A 22,569-nucleotide genomic window follows, 5' to 3' on the forward strand; every position below is an offset into this window, starting at 1 on the left:
GGGACATTCCTGCGAGCAACAACGTGGCGTTTTCAAGTTGCGAAATTCTAGCCACCCTCTTGTGGAATTTAAATTGATTATTTTGAATTGAAGTGCACCAGAGGAATCTTCTGCCTTGTGGCCGTTAACGTTCTGGTTACCTTCCCTGGCCGTTGACGTAAATTCAGGCAGCGTATTTTTCTCGTCGTGTTGTGGCTGTCCAGCACGGCGTGTAGTTTGACAGCTGAATGTGTAATTCATTGTGGGCGCCGATACCTTCCGCGTTATTCCATTGAACTCCCTGTTGTGTGCTGGTCGGTTGCAGCGGAAGTTATCCTGTCACTTGGTCCGTTGACAGTCTGTCGGTTGGGTTGCCGTCGGATTGAGAATTTGTTGGGTCGACTGCCTGTCTCACCTACGCGAGCGTTAGTGTTCGAATTCCAGGCCGACCCTTGGAAACTTCTGAGCGCCGTTTGATGTGCTGCCTTTTCTTATTTGTCCTTGTCGTTTGTTTATGTATGGCTTCTAGCCGATTCTAAATTAAAGTTGTTTTGCCCTTAAGGCATGAAACTGTTTGGGCCTTCAGCCGGATTTAAAGAAATATTAGGATAAGGCCTTCTGGTTTTTAAAATTCAAACTCCTGTTTTGAGCCTTAAGTCGATTTTAAGTTAAAGTTGTTTTGCCCTTCAGGCGTGAGACTGAATGGCGCATTTAGCCGGGAATTAAGTTCTAAAATTAATGTTTGGTTTGCTCTGATGTTAATGTTATCTTTACTCTTGTAATGTTTGTCAAATGAATAAAGTAGTATGTTCGAGTGCAACTGACAGCCACTCATTTTGGCCCCTTTCCACAAATTAAACTATCTGTCCTGTCCTGTCCTGCGGCTATAGCAGGGGATCTCACCCATATCGATTCGATACTAGACAAGTGGAAAACTGTAGCGGGTCAGATGAAACCTGCTGTCAGTCGGTAAGAGCTGATCGTAGGGTTCGAGAGTGCCGCAGGCCCCACGAACTCATGGACTTAAGTTGTCAACAGAGCACTGCGCAAGCTAGTGATGGCTCCATAACGGTGTGGGCTGTGTTTACTTGGAATTGACTGGGTCCTCTGGTCCAACTGAACCGATTGTTGACTGAAAATAGCTATGTTCGGCTCCCTGGAGAGAACTTGCAGCCTTTCACGGACTTTATGTGCCCAAACAACGATCGCCACAAGTGTTCGCAACTGGTTTTACGAACATTCTGGGCAATTCGAGCGAATGATTTGCCAACCCAGATCGCCCAACATGAGTCCTATAGAACATTTATGGGACATAATCGAGAGATCAGTGCACAAAATACGATTACGAACGGCTGTAGAGGCAGCATGGTTCAGTAGTTCTGAAGGGGACTTTCAAAGACTAGTTGAGTCCATGTCACGTCGAGCTGCAGCACCAAGTTGGGCAAAAGGGGGTCCGGCACAATGTTACAAGGTATTCCATGAACTTTGTCACCTCATTGTAAAACTTGATACCGGATGACGACCGTATCCTGTCGAAACCACTTCCACATGTTTAACCATAGGACATCACAGTATCCGCACATATTAGTTATTCGTGATAGTAACGGCGAAAAAGTAACAGATGCCAGTAACATCAAAAGGCACCATATAAATAAGGCTTCATATAGGTCGCGGTGGTGCCGAGCCTAAATGTTGATATTTAAGGAGTCCCATTATTCTATGTACCACGAAGTCAGCAAGTAATACACGGATGCCCAGCTCCTTTGTGTGGGTGCAACAGACAGCGTGCGAAATGAGGTGGCATTAAGCAGCGGAGCGGCTTGTCGGAGGCAGGGCAGCGGGTGCGAACGGCCGCGCCGTGTTTATGGGGCGGCGGGCGGCGTGCGGCTGACAGCGTGAAACATGCGCCCGCATAATCTGCATTACTAAATGCAGCGCCATTTGTCAGCGCCAAGCACTCGCCGCCACCGCCGCCGCCCGTGACGGATACCGCCCCCGCCACGCCCCCGCGGCCCGCCGCCTGCCTTACAACAGGCAAATATTTGCTGCCGCCGGCTTACCCGCAGATAAGATCCCGGGGCTTCAGCAGGTGCGACTCGCGAAGTGCGTGTTGTCAGCTGGCCGTCCCTGTCTGCAACGCCGCAATAAACCGACTACATTCTGGCAATCAGGCAACGGAGAAACTATACTGGCTGACTTACACTGAGGTGACATAAGTGTTGGGATACCTCCAAACATCGTGTCGGACCTCCTTTGTCCGGTGCACTGCAGCAACATGACGTGGCATGGACTCACAAGTCGTTCGAGGTTCCCTGCAAAAATATTGAACCATGGTGGCTCTACAGCCGTTCATAACTGCGAAAGACATAGAGGTCTTAGTCTCAGTTTCTAGCTTTAACGTACCATAATCTCTTCTAGTTAGGTTAGTTTTTAGGATGGTAGATGTTAAAGGCATGGTGAGCGATGGCCAGCGTCTTGAGGGTCATTCCAAGACCCGGGCCGCCGCCCACAACCAGGTGATGGGCAATATTATACCTATCTCTTCTCTATTCAGTTCTCTTCCTTCCTTCTTTCTAAATCTTTAATTTCGTTTTGTTTATTAATATCCCACGTTATTTTGTATTAGTTATAAGTTTTTCTAATGCTGCAAAAAAAAAGATATCAAATAGACGTAAACAAATAGAGCCCGCCTCCACGTGGCGGGACACGGGCAACAGTGTGAGTGGGGATGGGAGCCGGGGTGGTGTTACTTTCAGTCACTCCGGACCCCGGACCCAGTCACAGCGGCTAAGTGGCAACATACGAGCCACCATAAGAAATCAGACGGTGGGTCATAAAAAATAAGCAGCTAGTGAAAAACAAAGTAGTCTAGGATCCAACCGATATGGTCCCGGACCCAGGAGAGGAGGTGCAGGCGATGTCGCGCTGTTAGCAAATGTACTCACGTCGGTCGGCTGCTGCTGTAGCCCATTAAAGCCAAATTTCGCCGCACTGTCCAAACGAATACGTCCCACACTGATTTATGCGGTTATTTCATGCAGTGTTGCTTGTCTCTTAGCACTGACAGTTCTACGCAGACGACGCTGTTCTCGGTCGTTAAGTGAAAGTTCTCGGTCACCGTGTTGTCGGCGGTGAGAGGCAATGCCCGGAATTTCGTATTAACACTGTGGATCCAGGAATATTGAATTCTCTAATGATTTCCGAAGTGAAATGTCTCATGCGTTTAGCTCCAACAACCATTCCGCGTTCTATGTCTCTTAATTCCAGTCGTGTGGCCGTAATCGCATCGGACGCCTTTTCACATGGGTACAAATGATAGCTCCGCCAACGCACTGCCCTTTTATACCCTGTGTACGCGATACTACCGCCTTCAGTATATATGCATGTCGCTGTCTCATGGCTTCTATCACCTCAGTGCAGACTTGAAGGGGCACAATTATACTCGCTGTGCACTGTCCTAAGGTGAGTATTTTAGGGTAAGGAGCAAGTGGTCACAAATCAGAACTGCAGGCGCACGAGGTCTTCAATGAGCAATGCCTGGCAGGCACCTCGTTGTGAATTGCTTACGTTTCGCAGCGAATAACCGCCTGCACACAAGCAAGCGTGGAACAGTTAATCACAGCGAATTTCTGCAGGGACTTCTTTGCAGAAGGTGGGGCCCTTCCTGGAATAGCTAACTTTCCGCAGCTACTCTGTTTGTGAGTTGGCGAAGCCAACGAATCTGAAAGCAAACGACGTGGTTGTGGTGTGGTAATCTGCAGCTTAGCCCGAGATCTAGGTTACATTGGAATGTGACAGTCTGGTTGTGAATTTGCGAACTCAACGAGCGTGAAAGCAAAGCAGTGATTGTGGTGACGGACTGATCTCTAGCTAGGTCCTACGTCTAGGTTAGGCTGGAATGCGATAGTCTGGTTCTGAGTTGGCGAAACCAACGAATGTGAAAGGAACCTGAAGTGTATAGGGCTTCGCTATAGTGTCAACATATTCCATCTCCGCACAAATGTCACTTCTCTCAACCACTACAAACTCGACAAGACATTGGTATTGCTACCTTCAATACGTCTGTGATGTTTCACTGTGGAGTTTACCACTCTCTACCGTTCACGACTGTTTATCAGCGATGCTGCATTGCTCGTTACGGGAACTTGAAGATATATGTATTTTTTATATGTTGCACAGAGTGTAGTGTCCGGAAAGCAGGAAAAATGTACAGAAGATGAAACTTCCTGGCACATTAAAACTGTGTGCCGGACGGAGACTCGAACTCGGGACCTTTGCCTTTCGCGGGCAAGTGCTCTACCATCTGAGCTACCCAAGCACGACTCACACCCCGTCCTCACAGCTTCACTTCCGCCAGTACCTCGCCTCCTACCTTCCAAACTTCACAGAAGCTCTCCTACGAGTTCGAGTCTCGGTCCGGCACACAGTTTTAATCTGCCAGTAAGTTTCATATCAGCGCACACTCCGCTGCAGAGTGAAAATCTCAGTCTGTACAAAACATGGTTTCGCAATGCGTAATACAAGAAAATAAATTTTGGTGCTGGAATGCTGTTCAAATATAGGATATTCAATTGTATCTACTTTCACTACAGAGACAACGAACAGTTTCCTCGAAATCTTGAACGGCTACCTGGACAGTTCACAAACGTTTCTGACCACCGCAGTGTGGCAGAGCGCCCTCCGCTACAAGGGCGTGCTGAAAAGTTGTGCCTCCGAATTTTTTTATGTGAAATAACTGGATACAATACGCATTTTTAGCTTCTACGTATTAACAGTAGTCTGAGATGCAACCTCTGCAGCGAAATTTTAAAATCTACTTCACCTAGAGTCAACCCACAGTGCCAAATACCAGGATGCTAATACTTGTGGCGTGGAACATGCGAGCCTTCGAAACACTGCGTGTGCCACTCCTCTGCCAGTGTGTCTGTGCTATGGCTGGACGGTGACATATTAGTCTCGGTTCTCCAGCAACCGCTCCTGAGTCGCATACAAACCGCGAAGAAGGAAATTTCCCAGGAACATAACCTGGCCATGCCTGAGTCTAAGTCAACATGTTAAGAGGCTAAGTTGCAACACTTAGGATCTGAATTCCCAGACAGACCTTTAAAGATGTTATCAGTAGAGCCTTTGCAACAGGCGCCGTGCAGCTCCCAGGAATACGACTGGTAACGAGGCACCTTCTGCCAGGGAGCGGCCCAACATCGTGCGGCTGTAGTCACAACGTGGCTGCTCTTTAGCGAGGCAGGTAGTTTTTGCATGCCCGATGCGCGACACCGCCCAGCCGGTTGTCACCCGCTCACCTGGCGTGAAATTCGGGAACGCGCCACACGCTGCAAAAACAAGCTGTCGAACCAAGCCTAACTCCATGGAGTCGCCAATCAAGCCTAACTCTGCAACACTCTTGACGGTACGAGAGCCAGCAATGCAGCACCTACTTTCCCGTTAACTCCAAGTACAAGATCGTAATAGGCAAAAAAAGTCAGAAAGAGCAAATGCCAATTTGGATGATACCATTCAATTTCCCTAATTAATCGTCCTGGTAGCAATCAGTTCCAACGTTTTTCACTTGAGATTTTTTATTTCGCTACTGGAGTATTCGCGGACTGTGGCGACATCAAGAGCTAACACAAATCCGACATTTACGGTTAAGATAAGTGCAGTTTACACATCGCTCTTTATTTATTTATTCAATTACTTTCTTGCAAGTAACTTAAGTAGGTCTAAATGAAGTAACAAATTTCATTCGTAGTCACTTTTATTCTTTCATATAAATATTATTTCATGAAGAACAGATGAGTAGATCACGTAACTAATGAGGAGGTACTGATTAGAATTGGGGAGAAGAGGAATTTCTGGCAGAGCTTGACTAGAAGAAGGGATCGGTTGGTAGGACACGTTCTGAGGCATCAGTTTAGTATTGGAGGGAAGCGCGGTGGGTAAAAATCGTAGAGGGAGACCAAGAGATGAATACATTAAGCAGGTTCAGAAGGATATAGGTTGCAGCAGTTATTCGGGGATGAAGAGGCTTGCACAGGATAGAGTAGCTTTGAGAGCTGCATCAAACCAGTCTCTGGACAGAAGACCACAACAGCACAACATAAAGTTTCACGAGCCCTTTCAGGAATGCTTGAGATGCCATCAGTTACGTACACAGTTACAACACATACTGATAAAGTTAGTTTTTACTGTCAGCATATCTACCAAGCGACCTTTTCCGAATTCTGATAGTCATGGCATTTAATTCAGTACCAAACAGGTAAGTTACGTAAATCTCTGCACATTAAAGATGTCCGCCAGTACATGTGTGCATTTTTCTGACAAGTCTACCTCAAAACAGATCCGATATAGGTTTACCTTAAGTGATTTCCAAAGTATACGAGAAATACGAAAACCTAGTCTTTTGATTCTAATACTCAAGGAACAGTAAACAGTCTTTTCGTCTGTTTCTATGGCGTCTTCCGGCGTATTATATCTGCGTCATCAGACAGACTTACTTACATCAGCATAAAATGGACAATCTGTTCGTCAAATTTCCTGGTCTCCCCGTAGCATTGTCTGGCAGCAAAAATATTGAGGGTAAAATTTCCGAGAGATTTAACATTGAACAGCAACAAAACTCAAAGAACGAGTTTCGTCGGACGAATGAATGAATGGGAAGTGCAACGGATCGGAAGTGCGGTTAACTTACGTAAGACCTTGCCTACAAATCTCTCGCCCCATCGATTCTTGAGTGTTCTTCGTTAACTCCGTAATACTAATAATATCTAAGAAACAATATGACCCCCTTTTTTATTTTATTTTATTTTATTTATTTATTTATTTTGCATTTTGTTCGTTGTTGATCGTTGTGTTTGGTCGTTGCGGACGTCATATGACATCCGTTGAAATTCATTTTCTTGATCTTTCCACTCAGTTTTTTAATTACAGACGCCAACCGGCTCTCTGACCGAACACGCTGAGCTACCGTGCTGGCATTTTTTTTTGTGTTGCCCATTTACCACTAAAAGGTATATACATTGTTCTTTACGTATGAAACGAAGCGTTCACAGAACTCTGCAGCTTCGGAATCCTACTACAATAGTTAACATAACACTCTCTCAACGAATTACATTGATGAATTTTTCTCAGGATCTCAGTCGAGTAAAATGGTCGCAATGTAGCGACGTTTCGGCAACTTCTTTAGCTGCCATCAACATGTCTCTACACATGGATCAATTTTTTCGGCTCATATCCAACGAATAATAAAGGAAAATCGCCTCATTTTCGTCTTTTGGTGGACGAAGTGGAAACATATATAAAAGTGGCTGGTTATATTTATGGCACTTGTATGTTTGGAATGTTATCCATTACAGTCACTGTCAAGTGAGTCTGACCCAAAATGTTCGCAGTCAGAACGCAGAAGCGTTATAAACATTTCTGAAACTGACAACATCTCATACAGCGAAACAGATCGCAATTTGTGAATGCCGAAACAGACTTGCGACATTCTCTCACCAGGACATTTACAATCGTGTATATTAATTACTGTCAGCGCGAGGTACACAAATCATGAAACCTTGCTTCGTAGCAGCTCTGAGCTTCACGCAGTGCGAATAATGCGACGAAGTCCCCTTTAGTGGGACATTAATTCCGCAAAGTTTTAAAGCGGAGCCTGTAAAATGTTTGTAACGCAACTGCCTCCACTCCCCACGAAAGCTCACACTTTAGCAAACCAGCTTCAAAAAATAGGGATAAAAAGTGCGCGGCATTCTATTAGCGCTGTTTAAAATGCAAATTTGCTTCCGCACGCGCCGGCCGGCCAGTCGGTCCAAATAAAAGCGGGCGCGAGCCGCTTTAAACGTGTCTATCGGCCGACCGCGGGTGAGGGTCCACGACAAATCTAGCACGCGCGCGAGTGCGCATGCGCGACTCGGCGCTCCGCGCGTGTTAAAATATTGTCGGCCGCAGCTGTTGGGTGTTTACAAACGAGCGCGCCCTACACGTCACGAGCCATGTTTTATCGAGAGTCATTTGTCACGCCAGCCGCCCGCACCGCCATCTATCGCCCGCGAGGTGTAGCCAGCCGGCCGGGGATGCTACAATGGCGCCGGCCGCCCACGCTGCGTGACAAAGGAAACGGGCGGCGAGCGCGTGACGCGGCTTAGCGGGAGATGCTCTGCGATCGCGAGTTGAAGAGGGGGGCTCCATTCACAGGACACAGAGTTCTGCGTGGATCGGGATTTGGCATGGTAAGAACAAGTGGGGTTTCACCGGAACAGGGATATGAGTAGGAAAACCTTGAGTAACACTGTAGTTGAGAGAAGAGTAGTTACGGTTGTGCAGAGAGGCCGCTGAGAAACAAAACAGTACAGAACACCGTCTCAGCCACATTACCGGTACAGTCATAGTTTAGTGTAATAGCTCGTCTAGTGGACTTTTAGTCGGTACCATGTGTACTCAATGTATCGATCCTCAACGAAACGCGCAGACTGACCACGTCTATCTGGAAGGACCGGGGATGAAATCCTCGAACGGCACTTCAGATTCGGCTTTCCCATGGTTTCCTAATGTCACCTAATCCGAATCCTGGTTGGTTCAAAAATGGCTCTGAGTACTATGGGACTTAACATCTGAGGTCATCAGTCCCGTGGGGCTTAGAACTACTTAAACCTAACTAACCTAAGGACATCACACACATCCATACCCGAGGCAGACCGAATCCTGGGACAGTTGCTTAAAAAAAAGGAAAGGACCTATTTCCTACATCACTCTTATCCGGTTCGAGTGTTTACGCCGTCTTTAATGAACTTGACTGGAAGTTAAACGCTAATGCGCTTCCTCCTCTAGTAGTCTTTTTTTCTGAATATTTCCTGGTAACTCGACAAAGCAAGGCACCGAGACAGTGGAGAATCAGTGGGGCGAAAGAATTACAAGTAACCTTCTTTGTAGATGAATTACGTTTTATAATAAACACCCCTCACGAATTAGGCCTTAGGACTGTTACGAAAATAAATGTAATGCCGTGTGGCTAGGGCCTCCCGTCGGTTAGACCGTTCGCCCAATGCAGGTCTTTCGAGGTGGCGCCACTTCGGTGACTTGCGTGTCGATGGAGATGAAATGATGATGATAAGGATAACACAACAACTAATCCCTGAGTGGAGAAAATCTCCGACCCAGGCGGGAATCGAACCCGGGCCATTAGGTATGACATTCCGTGGCGCTGACCACTTTTTTTTGTTTTTTTTTAATTTTGTTTTTTTTCATTTAATTTTAATGTCCCAAAAGAAAAATCATATATAAAAAAGAAGGGAAAGAAATATAGGGCTGAAGTGACATCCTCGTCACTTCACTGGGAGTACATCCTATCCCTCGAAACAACGTAAACCTGGGACTCCCCACCGCTTTGGGGGGTTATGAAACATGCTGCCTAGAAAGTTCGCAAAATGCGTTTTATATTTAGAGTGGCGTCGGATGATTTCGTGTTGTTCTAGTAGATAATGCCAATAGTCCATGCCCGATATCAAGGTCCGCGAGAGCACGTAGTGCGATGCGTGTCCTCCAATCCATCGGATTGCCGAAGTTTTTTGTGAGGGGAAAAACACAGCGTCAGGGAAAAATAAAGCATCCGTCGTGATCGTTGATTCGTCGGTGCGTCGGAGGAGGGCCATGATGCGTTGCGTCAGCCGCCAGACATCCTTTGCCTCACCGCACTGCAGAGAATGTTCGTCGGTGTCCTGCATGCCACATATAAGGCAGAGCGGGGAATCTACCATGCGAATGTCGTACAATCGTTGGCGGTTGACTGTCTTGCGGTTGATTAGTGTATACCATGACGATCGTGCTGCTGTGGTGAGGAGAGGTGTATGGACAGCTCGCCAAATCTGTCGCCAGTTTCGTGTTGGGTATTTAAGTTCGACAACATTGCTGCCATGATGATGCCGCAAGTATCGATATATCTCACGGGTAGTGGCGATTCTTGTGGAAGGTATCTGTAACCGAACATAACTAAAATCAACAAAAAATCGCGCGACGTGAGAAAAAGAGGGCGAGATTGTGCCTACCGCCACCGATGGTTCAAAGGACGTGGGAAGAAGCACATCCAGAATGGCCGACGTGATGGCGTGTTGCCAATGGTTCCAAGTGCGTATCGTCGCTCGCAGGTATAGAGCTAGAGCCTTGTTCCGCACATCCGTGAGGTTAAGTCCTCCAGAATGGTGTGGGAGAGTTAAAGCCTTGTATTTGATCTTAAACAACATTCCTTGGCTGACATAGTACCCAAAGGCCGCCATTAATCTGTTAGCAATGCCATGTGGCATTGGCAGTACCTGTGCCAGGTGCGGCAGTCGCGAGGCCAGGTGAACATTAGTGTAGTCCACCCTTTGGAGAGGTCGTGCGTTCGGAGTGAATTGTTGCGTATGTGCAGTCGGACGTTCTGGAGGAGACGTCGATAGCTCGCCGCCGCTGATTGCCGTAGCGATCGGATGAACAATACACCTAAGCATCGCAAGATGTCCACCGTCGTAAACGGACTGTGCAGAGCGTCCAGCCCTCGACCGATGTGCATGATCTTGGTTCTATTCATGTTGACCCTGCTTCCCGCAGCTACTCCGTACCTAGTAAGAAGGGTAACCACCTGACTTACTTCGTTCTCCGACCGGACGAGTATCATCAAGTCGTCGGCATATGCACGACACGTGAAGGAGCTCGCACGGTGTCGGACGCCTGTTAGAGACCGTCTAAGAGTCTGCATCAATGGTTCGAGCACTATTGTAAACAGTATCATCGACAAGGGACATCCTTGCTTAACTGAGCTGCAAACAGGAATCGTTCCTACCTCCCTGCCATTGACTCTCACCGTCGAAGAAGCGCCGCGAAGGAGGCGCATGAGGACGGTAATAAAATCCTGTGGTATCGCCATGCATCGCATGGTCGAGTCAAGGAAATCATGGTTGATCCTGTCAAAGGCACGATCAAAACCCACCGATACGAACGCCGCTCGCATGCGACAAGCTTCCGTGAGGGAAATTACGTCACGGTATTCGCCGAGGATAGAATGTATGTTGCTCCGAACACCTAGACAAGCCTGGTCTGGTGGTATTGTCTTGGATATTACAGTCTTGAGCCTTGCCGCCAACATTCGCGCAAAGATCTTATAATCAGTATTGAGCATCGTGAGCGGTCTAAATTGATGGGCGCTGACACTCGCTGTCGATTTCGGTATTGGTATAAGTAGTCCCGCTATGAACTGCGACGGAACGTCCGTGTCAGGGCTCAATAACTCATTATACATCAATACCAACTGGGACATCATTAAATCCGCAAATGCGCGGTAAAATTCGAGTGTCAACCCATCTGGTCCAGGGGATTTATGCACCGCACCCTTCGCGAGTGCGCCCCGGATGTCATCTTCCGTTAAGGGTTCCAATAGCGCCTCTGCATCCGCACCATCCACCTCCGTTTGCATCTGTTGCAAAATTTCTTCTCCTGTCCGATTGTCCGTCGGCGTCCCAGTGAAAAGGAGGCGATAATGCTCCAGAAACTCAGCAGCAATGTCCTGTTGTGACGTCAAGGGTCGACCATCGTCATCATGGAGGACTGTGATTAGGGATCGACGATTACGCGCATGTCCCTTGGACACATGATGCATGCCAATACGTTCTCCATCGACGTTGTCCAAGCACCGAGCACGGATCGAAAGTCCCTCCAGTCGACGTCTCGTGATCGATAAAATGCAGGCCTGAATGCGATGGACTTCCGCTTGACGCTCGGGCGATGGGGCCCTGGAGGACATGTCGCGGAGCACCATGTAGTAATAATCAAGTGTATCTCGGAGCCATTTCGCTTTTTCCTTGCCATACGTGATGAGAGCTCTTTGTACCGCCGGTTTTGCACACTGCAGCCACCACGAAAGAACCGTACGGTGCATCGGCAGACGGCGAGTGCAAGTCTGCCATGTTTCTTCGACCCGCTGGCGACATTCGAGATCCACCAATAAGGATGAATTAAGTTTCCAGGAACTACGACTCCGCCAGACCCTCTGCCGTGGGAGGGTTAACGTGCATAAAAATGCAAGGTGATCCGTAAAAGCTGTGGGCCAACGTTCAGCAGCCAACACGTGATCTCTTAATCCGTCAGAAACATACATCCGATCCAGCCTGCTCGCCGAGTGGCTAATAAAATACGTGTAGCCCTCTCGCTGCCCATGAATCTTTTCCCACGTGTCCATAAGGGCCATGTCCCGGCAGATCATGTTCAATGCGTGGCAGGAGCTGAAATTAGGAGTCTGATCCTTCGGTGTGAGTACACATTTAAAATCCCCCCCCCCCCCTACCAAGATGTGGTCATACCTCCCATGGAATAGGGGGGCAATCTCCCCCGAGTAGAATCGTGCACGCGCCTGTCGATTGTCAGATCCGGAGGGTGCATAGATGTTGACGATACGAATGCCGTTCACGGTCATAGCCAAACCCCGAGCCGAAGGAAGGTAATCGAGGTCACACATCGGAATCCCTTCCCGGACTAGTATCGCTGTGCCACGTCCTCGGCGCTAGGTAAGTGTTGTATCCATGCACGTCGGGAAAAGCAGCATTGCAGGTATCCTGCATCAGCAGAATATCAACGTCAGTGGCGTAAATCATGTCCCGGAGAAGTTGCATCTTTGCAAGCGAACGTGCGGTGTTAATGTTCACTGTGCCCACCTTATATGCTTGGTTCGTTGTCGTTTTCATGCTCGTGTCATGTCATTGAGAACTCCAAGGGCTTTAGTCCACTATTCGTGCTCAGAGGGGTGCCCTCCAACGTGCTGCCCTCCTTTGTTGTCTTTCCGTGGTGTGCATCCTGTAGGTGAGTGGTCATCATTAGGGGGTGGCAATTCCTGTATGTCTTCGACTGGTTCCGCCCAGTCGCAGTGGTCATCCATCCGAGAAACGTCCTCTGATGTATTTCGACGTGGCTGCTGGGACATTGGTATCCCTGACTCCTTCGTCGGCAGCGCTGGGTCAGTCGGTGTCAATGAAGAGGGACCATCTGAAAGGCTGGACATACGGTCACCATCTGACGGAATCCTGTCAGCGTCCTCTAAAGGCACGTGTTCTGTGTCAGACAGTTCTTCAGCTAGGATACCTTCCGTGTCCCCTAAGCTAGGGGGGTACGTGTCACCCGAACCATGGCGACGCTTTTTGCGACGCTTCGGCGATCGCTGTTTGCGTGCCCTGCCCTCTGCTGCCTCACTGTGTTCGTCGATCGTTCGTTGGTCCGTTGCCGGCGCCACTGTCTCGACCTCTACTTCCACGCCGCGTGCTTCATGTGAGTTTTCGGAAGGTTCCTCCCTCAACTGACGTGACGTGGGTGTAGGGACATTCTCCGAGTCACCTCCATGCTCCCGTAACTCGGTCTGCTCTTGCATAAACACGTCCTTGTCACGCTCCGAACTGGGCAACACCTCCCGGCGAGCCACCGACACGTACGTCATCGGCAGTTGCGTAGGAACTTCTCGCTGTGACGCTTCTCCACGTGGCAGTTGCACGACGCGGCGTTGTATGTCATTCTCCACCACAGCCAGAACAGGTGCGTGGCTGGCCATCGTAGATCACAATAGCTCGACATCCGCCAATGTATAAATAAGACGGGATATGTTTAGTAAGGACGATCCGCACCTGTCGCACGCCGTTTAGCACAGGATAGCTACTAAAACTTGCCCAGCGTTCAGGCGTATGACTAAGTACCGTTCCATATGGTCGCAGCGATTCAGTAACCATCGATTCTGGCACTTCAAACGGCAATTCAAAGATCCGAATGACCCTCACACCCAGTCCTGAAGGAGCTACTGTTACATCGCTGATATGGCCATCAGAGTGTCGAAATTTAAATCCTCTTTGAGCAGCGGAGAGAGTTCTTTCACACGCAGCTTCATCGGTCATCTTTACGTACATTGTACTGCTTACAATGGACAGGTGTATTCCAATTATGTCTGCAGCAGGTAAACGAACTTCTTCCCTCAAAAAAACGCTCTATTTCGAAAGCTTTGGGTCTGGCAAATTCGTTGTCGAACGTAAATTGGAGCGTAGTCTTTCGAAAATTGTGCGCCATGGCGATCGAGTCAGACAACAACACGCGCGAGTACCGGCGGTGTAAACACTTCCTCGTCCACGCGCGCCCGCGGCCGGGACAGCATGTCCGTGCCGCGCCACCGCCTAAAGCAGACTGCGTCCACTCAGCTAGCAGGGGCATACGGCCTGTTGCTAATGGACAACGACTGCCTAAAAGAAAGTACGAAGAGCGATCTGTGATTGTGGGACACGGCATCACCATGTCGCCAATCCCTCCATCTGTTATTGTCACTGTGCGGCTGATCCCAGCGGAGGTTCGAGTCCTCCCTCGGGCATGGGTGTGTGTGTTTGTCCTTCGGATAATTTAGATTACGTAGTGTGTAAGCTTAGGGACTAATGACCGTAGCAGTTAAGTCCCATAAAATTTCACAGACATTTGAACATTTTTTTATAGCCAGTAAATGAAACATAACGATGCCACCAGTTCTTTAATCAAGCGGCTCATCAACTGGCCTCACGAGGCTGGATGGTTCCCGTTCCACAACTCTTTCCTCAACCGGGAATCGAACCCGGGTGCTTCGGCGCCGAAAGCAACGACGCTAATCATTCGGCTATGGAGGCGATGTACATTTTGTAATATTAATTAAATTCTTCGTTGATGTTTCACGCAACATCAGAACAATATTAACAAGGAAACACTTTCCTGGTGTTCTACAAATACAAGGGGCGTTCAGTAAGTGATGCAACACTTTTTTTCTGAAAGCAGTATAGTTTTATTCGGGATTCCAATACACCATATTATTCCCAAATCTTTTGGTACAAAACCGAGTTTTTCAACATAATCTCCCTTCAATTCGAGGGCCTTACGCCACCTTACTGAGAGGCTCTGTATGCCCGCAGACTACCACCCTACTGACGATGTCGGAGACACGTACAGCTGCCAGCGGAGTACATCCTGCAGTGGGCCAAACAAATAGAAGTATGAAGTTGCGGGATCCGGGCTGCATGGTGGATGGGGAAGAACAGTCCAGTGGCGTTTTGTGAGTTTCTCTCGGGTAGGCAAACTTGTGTGAGGCCTTGCGTTGTCGTGGACAATGAGAAGTTCGTTTGCATTTATGGGGCGACCAACACTCTCAAGTCGTTTCTTCAATTTCCTGAAGGTAGCAAAATACACTTCAGCGTTGATCGTTGCACGACGATGGAGAACATCAATCAGAAATACCCCTTCACACCGTCGCTATGACTTTATCGGCTCATGGTGCGGCTTTCGGTTGGGTTGTTTTGGAGGGGGGGGGGGGGGGGAGGGAAGAGACCAAACTGCGAGGTCATCGTTCTCATCGGTTTAGGGAAGGACGAGGAAGGAAGTCGGCCGTGCCCTTTCAAAGGAACCATCCCGGCATTTGCCTGGAGCGATTTAGGGAAATCACGGAAAACCTAAATCAGGATGGCCGGACGCGGGATTGAACCGTCGTCCTCCCGAATGCGAGTCCAGTGTGCTAACCACTGCGCCACCTCGCTCGGTGGTGCGACTTTGAACTTTTTCTTTGGAGGATTAAGTGGAGCGACGCCACTCCACGGATTGCCGTTTTGTTTCCAGTTCTAAGTACTGAACCAGTTTTTCATCGCCTGTGACGATGTTCGACAAAAAAATTCTTAGGATCGGCCTCGTAACGCGCAAGCAACTCCGCACAGACGGTCCTTCATTGCTCTTTATGATCGTCTGTTAGGCGGCAAGGAAGCCAGTGGGCACATACCTTCGAGTATCCCCTCTGGTGGAGGTGTGCAGCTAGGTGTTTCATGGTGATCCAAAGGTCACCTCGAATGAGAGTGGCCGTACGTTCCGACATTGCAGAAGTCAGCTGTGTGCGGCCGGCCGGCACCCGGGAGATCGGACACGTTTGCGAGACTTCGTTGTGATGATGATAAGACGCCTCGCGCAACGACTCACCCTGCTTTCGTTCACTGCCAGGTCTCGGTAGACATTCTGCACGATATGTGAACACCTGCGATGCTCCGGTTTTTCCACCAAAAGAAAGTCAATGACAGCTATCTGCTTCGAACGCACCTCCCTCACAGACGCCATTTTGAACTCTACGTATAGCGTCACCACATATCATGAAACTATAGAGACTGGAACAGGAATTTTCCACGATGTCCCACAGCAAATTCCGCATTTTTCAACGGAAACTGGCGGAGAAAAACAATGCGTAGCAAACCTTGTAGAATTTATTTGATCACTAACATGCTTTCAACCGACAATGGGATACGAAACCGAAAGCCGGTCCAGTCCAGGATAAAATAGTACTTGTAGAATTACATCTTATTATCATCAGTGTGATGAAACTCACGACTGGTATCTTTTTCTTTACGACTAGATTTTTGCGGTCGTTTTTCATTAAATTATTCGCAATGTATTTCCATGTATTTGTTGTTGATTATTATGGATTCCTGTGGCTGACGGACGGAATTGTAATAAAAGACGATCGTATCCTTTAACTTATTTACGCATATTACATTATGTTTTGTGGAGAAGACAACACTCCATTAGAACTACTGACAGCCTTGGGAGACCCAGTCCTGACAAAACTCTATCATCTGATGAGCAAGATGTATGAGACAGGCGAAATTCCCTCAGACTTCAAGAAGGATATAATAATTCCAATCATAAAGAATGCAGGTGTCGACAGATGTGAAAATTACCGAACTATCAGTTTAATAAGTCACAGCTGCAAAATACTAACGCGAATTCTTTACAGACGAATGGAAAAACTGATAGAAGCCGAAATCGGGGAAGATCAGTTTGGATTCCGTAGAAATGTTGGAACACGTGAGGCAATAATGACCCTACGACTTATCTTAGAACAAAGATTAAGGAAAGGCAAACATACGTTTCTTGCATTTTTGACAATGTTGATTGGAATACTCTCTTTCAAATTCTAAAGTTGGCAGGGGTAAAATACAGGGAGCGAAAGGCTATTTACAATTTGTACAGAAACCAGATGGCAGTTATAAGAGTCGAGGGGTATGAAAGGGAAGCAGTGGTTGGGAAGGGAGTGAGACAGGATTGTAGCCTATCCCCGATGTTATTCAATCTGTATACTGAACAAGCAATAAAGGAAACAAAAGAAAAGTTTGGAGTAGGTATTAAAATCCATGGAGAAGAAATAATAACTTTGAGGTTCGCCGATGACATTGTAATTCTGTCAGAGACAGCAAAGGACTTGGAAGAGCAGTTGAACGGAATGGACAGTGTCTTGAAAGGAGGATATAAGATGAAGATCAACAAAAGCAACAGGAGGATAATGGAATGAAGTCGAATTAAGTCGGGTGATGCTGAGGGCATTAGATTAGGAAATGAGATACTTAAAGTAGTAAAGGAGTTTTGCTATTTGGGGAGCAAAATAACTGATGATGGTCGAAGTAGAGAGGATATAAAATGTAGACTGGCAATGGCAAGGAAAACGTTTCTGAAGAAGAAAAATTTGTTAGAATCGAGTATAGATTGAAATGTCAGGAAGTCGTTTCTGAAAGTATTTGTATGGAGTGTAGCCATGTATGGAAGTGAAACGTAGACACTGAATAGTTTAGACAAGACGAAAATAGAAGCTTTCGAAATGTGGTGCTACAGAAGAACGCTGAAGATTAGATGGGTAGATCACATAACTAATGAGGAGGTATTGAATAGAATTGGGGAGAAGAGGAGCTTGTGGCACAACTTGACTAGAAGAAGGAATCGGTTGGTAGGACATGTTCTGAGATATCGAGCGATCACCAATTTAGTATTGGTAGTATTTTACCCTCGTGGAGGGTAAAAATGGTAGAGGGAGACCAAGAGATGAATACACTAAGCAGATTCAGAAGGATGTAGGCTGCAGTAGGTACTGGGAGATGAAGAAGCTTGCACAGGATAGAGTAGCATGGAGAGCTGCATGAAACCAGTCTCAGGACTGAAGACCACAACAACAACAACAACAACAACATGGCAAATATCAGGCAGAAGCGCAACCACCATGTGCTGATCATCTGTTACGGTAAATTATCAGAAATTCGTCTGCTGAACAAAACCACTCGCTGGAAAATATTCAAGAAACATTCACGTGGACAGCTGCTTCCTGGCTTATTTGAATTTAGAAAAGCAAATAAGACAAAAGGAAGGTGAAAAGCAAAAGAGAAAAAGAAAAAAGAGCCCTTTCTGAACTACAAATTGTGAACAATGCAGGCAGACAAAAATAAATGACTCGACACCGCTTCTCAAAATGTAACTATTGCCCAGTCGACTTAATTAGTCCGGTTTCACAACCTCGCATTTATTACTAATATTAAAATACCATAAAATGAACACCCACGGGCCCGTATGTTGTTATTCAAATTACATCCATATTCATGCGCGCCCTAAGAACGCATTACGATCTGATTACATACGCGCGCAGGCGCCGGCGGAACAAAAACATCTGTCACCGCTGACCGGGCCACAAATAACACGAAACAAATGGACCGCCGCTTAACACGCACCCGCGAGCCGTCATTAATCACGCTGCGCACGCTTTCAGACGCGACAGCGGCCGTGCCCCGTCATTTCCCACGCCGCGACGATGACTCTATCCGTGCGGCAGCGAAACTCTCGTACGATTTTTCCTCCGCCGCACGGCGACCGCTAATAAGCAGTTGCCGACCGCCACTGGATCTAAAAAACAGGTAATTTACAATTTATACGGGGCGCAATTACAAGTTTAAGTAACGTCTTTAGAGTAGAACCCGGGACCTTTTAATAGCGTCCTAAATGTCGTAAAGTCACGGACGCGCCACTCACGGCTGCAGCCTGCGGCCGTTACGAAATGTCGGCCGCTACGAGATGATGATAGGGCCCCCCGTTTCACGGGCCGCCACTTTTATAATATCGCACGCAATTATCAGGCTATTACCGGGCTGTTTCTTTTCCATTTAACGCGAGCTATCTAACGAGAGCCAGTTGCGCCTCCAATTACAGGCGAGCGGATTACGTGATCTGCTCCTTGCATCCGTGACCTAATTACGGCGTCTCCCCTTCACCCCTCTCACAACCCTCCTCTCCCCCCCCCCTCTCCCCGCCCCTTTCCATTACATTTGCTTTCGCAGAGAGGATTGCGAGGGGCGCCAACCCGTCTGTGGTGCGATGTTCACGCAAGCTGCCCCACGGTCGATCGCCCACTTCCACGAAAAGATATTACTTCCGAGTCCACTTACGTGATGACTAGCCTTGTTTCGTGGTCGCCTGCCGCCCAGTCCTTGTTATTCGTCCACACAAAAGCTGTTTTGTCTCTGCATGCCGATCTGTTAATCCATATCTGTTCTCCGCAATCGGAAACTACCTCTGGGGCCACACTCTTTTCCCCCTTGCCTGTTCGATTCTGGTATGGCACCTGGAGAAACCGACTGTCGATAGACCAGCTCAAATTTTCGTATTTTCTCTTTGTGATCATTCCAAGAGACATGTCTGGGGGAAGTAATATCTTTCCCTATTAGGGTTGCCGGATGTCCCGGCTTTCCGGGCAGTTCCGGTTTCAGATTAATGAAATCAGTGTTCTGAAAAATACGAGTATTTTCGGGACGTTAGTTTGTACCGGATTTCAGAGAAATATTCCCACACTGTCTACTTTTTCTCCAAATTCTTGCGTCGATCTATATTTCAGCTGCAGTTGTTCAGCTATGTAATGGAAGTTTTTATTATCTCAGCTGAGTTCCTTAAGGAGTATTATTGCGAAGTAACGTTGCTAACTTTCCATTTTGTACCGTATCTCGGTTTAGTTTAAGCTTCGCAACGGTGTAGTTTTCCATTTCTCTGTCTGAGAGTTACTGCGGTTAATTTCTTATTGAAGTGTTTGACTGCTTCAAGTTAACTCATAAATGCCGAAGAGGAAGTGTTCATACCAAGGAAAGTATTCAGAAAAATGAGTTTCCATAAAAGGAGGGAGAAGTGACTATGAAGCAGAATGTTTAATTGGTATTATGTTTCCACTGCAGATGAGCGAAGAACAGGTATTAACGATCATTTAGCTACCGTAAAGCATAGACCAAACGTGTACTCAACAAGCATTAAGAAAAAGGACACTTATCCTGTTTCAAATTCAAATGGCTCTGAGCACTATGGGACTTAACTTCTAAGGCGAAAGCAGTCCCCTAGAACTTAGAACTACTTAAACCTAACTAACCTAAGGACATCACACACATCCATGCCCGAGGCAGGATTCGAACCTGCGACCGTAGCGGTCGCACTGTTCAAGACTGTAGCGCCTAGAACCGCTTTGCCACACCGGCCGGCTGTTTCAAATTCAATTAAACATAAACGTAGGTCTCCGCCGCCATTGTCACAGTCAATAAAATTTTTCTGGGTTTGTGACCGCATTGTCAATACGTAACACAAAAAAAAATTATACAGTGACCTTCTTCAGGGTGTTTTTGTTTACCGTGAAGAAGGTCACTTTTTAACGATTCCAAAGCAGCAAAAAATATGAAGTTGGTCATAACAAAATCAACAGCAACTGTGAAATCAGCTTTAGCAACGATCTTTCAGAGGTTCATCACTTTTGGTATAGCTGCAGACAGTAGTAATCACAAAGCCGAGAAAATATTCCTATTAATTAATTCACTTTTTAAGCTGCAGGGAAGTGTCCCGGTTTGTCCCGCTGTCTGCTTCCTGTTACGTGCATTTTTAGTCAGTTTAAGAGAAATGTACTTGTTTGTCTCTTCTTGGAAGGTACGCTCTCGAAATTTCAGCAATAAAACCTCTCCGTGATTCACAAACGAACGCTCTCTTTTAGCATCTACTAGTGGAGTTTGTCGAGCTTCTCCATACTGCTCTCGCACCGCGTCGCCCTTCTTTCGATCTTTCTATTTTTATTGTTCCAGCTTGGTAAGGGTTCTAGATTAATGACAAACATTCGAGAGTAAGTCGAGCAAGCAGATTGTTGGCCCCTTCTTTCGTGGGTGAATTACATTATCCGTAAGATTTTTCCAATGAATCTCAGCGAGATTTGTCTGCTCTTTTGTTGATGTGGTCATTCCACTTTAATTAGCTCCGGATGGTTACTCCTAGATATTGTACGGCACTTCCTGTTTCCTGTATGGGAGAACTCGCCGCGGAATATCAACGAAAACGTTTTCAGTTGTTTCGACCACACTATCACAATCATCTTCATCAGCCGTTGCTGGATATCGGCCTCTAGATTGTTGCATGTAGAGACAGCGTCAATGCTGCTCCTACATGTTTTCTAATTTCATCTATCTGCCATGCATTAGATCGTCCTCTCGATCTTTTTTAATCTCTTTCAATGGAACAGATCCCTCTACTGTCCTACCTCCTGGCTACGTATCGTGAGCCGCTTCATTTCATTTGTTTTTCTGTCATGATTACGTGTCGCACTCCAATCTCCTCCCTGATATATTGATGTATTTTCCTGTCTCTCTTAGAACTTCCCTCCGTACATCTCTCCATTACTTGCTGTACCACGCTCAACTTTTGAAAGGGTTTAGCATTGTAAGTTCATGTCTCACTACCATAAACTAAAATTGTCAATTCACACTTTTCTTGTAAGATACATCGGCAGCATAGTTCTGAAAGCAGTGTTTAGTTTACCAAAACTACTTCAGTCCATTTTTACTAGTTTGCTTATTTCATCGGTGATAATTTGTAGTATTTTATTTTTAAATGAAACTGTATTGTTCCACATACCTTTGAAAGTCTCAAACATGTATGACGTATATATGCAGACTGAAGCGATGGATGAAAATTTGTACCATGGTCTCCTAGTCACTAGGCAGATGCACAATCCACCCAGACACAGTGGTTTTGCACAAGACAGCCCACTTGGTATTTCCCCTGAACCCGAAGAGCACTGCAGAATCTCTCCTCCAACTATATTGGTACAGCACCTCAACATCGAATTATTTTGTTTTTGATTCACTGCTGATGCATTATTTTGGTCGTATTATAATTAGTTTTCAGATCTAATTTCAAACTTACTCCGTTTCACACAGATTGAATCAGTGCCTTGAATCAGCGCCTATTGAAGGACAGCTAGAATAGATTTTGTTGAAACTGTGTCATAAGCTTTCTCGAAGTGTACGGATCCAAGTAAACTGGTAATTTATACTCATTGTTCCGTTCAGTGATTCCGTCCCTTGTGCTGCATCCGCTTTTAAAGCCAGGCTGATTAAAAACTATTTTTTTACCTGCTGTTGGTGAGAATTTTAGTGAATATCACATACAATCAGAAGGAGGCTGACAGGCGTATAACTTCCTACAGCTGTCTCTCTCCTTTCTGATTACAATTTTGTTCCAGTTCTGGGAATTGTCTGCAACGTACGTAGAAACTTTGCAGAATTCGGGTAGTTGTTTAATTTCCACAACTGGATAAACGCCAGCACACAAACAAACAAAAATACACACACACACACACACACACACACACACACACTCACTCACTCACTCACTCACTCACTCACACACACACACACACACACACACACACACACACACACACACACACACACACACCAGATTGGTATTGCACATTGATCTGTTCTC

At 46.8% G+C, this 22,569-nt stretch overlaps 1 protein-coding gene across 1 annotated transcript in view; it reads right to left on the minus strand.

The window, feature by feature from the left end:
• Positions 1 to 5,094: 5,094 nt before the first annotated feature.
• Positions 5,095 to 22,569, minus strand: part of LOC124795728 (vegetative cell wall protein gp1-like) — a 598,084-nt gene continuing 580,609 nt past the window's right edge. Inside the window, exon 8 of the mRNA XM_047259811.1 lies at positions 5,095 to 5,279. Within this exon, the coding sequence (XP_047115767.1) occupies positions 5,095 to 5,279 (185 nt within the window). The remainder of the gene's footprint in view (positions 5,280 to 22,569) is intronic.

The sequence above is a fragment of the Schistocerca piceifrons genome, chromosome 4 (genome assembly GCF_021461385.2).
Source record: "Schistocerca piceifrons isolate TAMUIC-IGC-003096 chromosome 4, iqSchPice1.1, whole genome shotgun sequence".
Lineage (NCBI taxonomy): Eukaryota > Metazoa > Arthropoda > Insecta > Orthoptera > Acrididae > Schistocerca > Schistocerca piceifrons.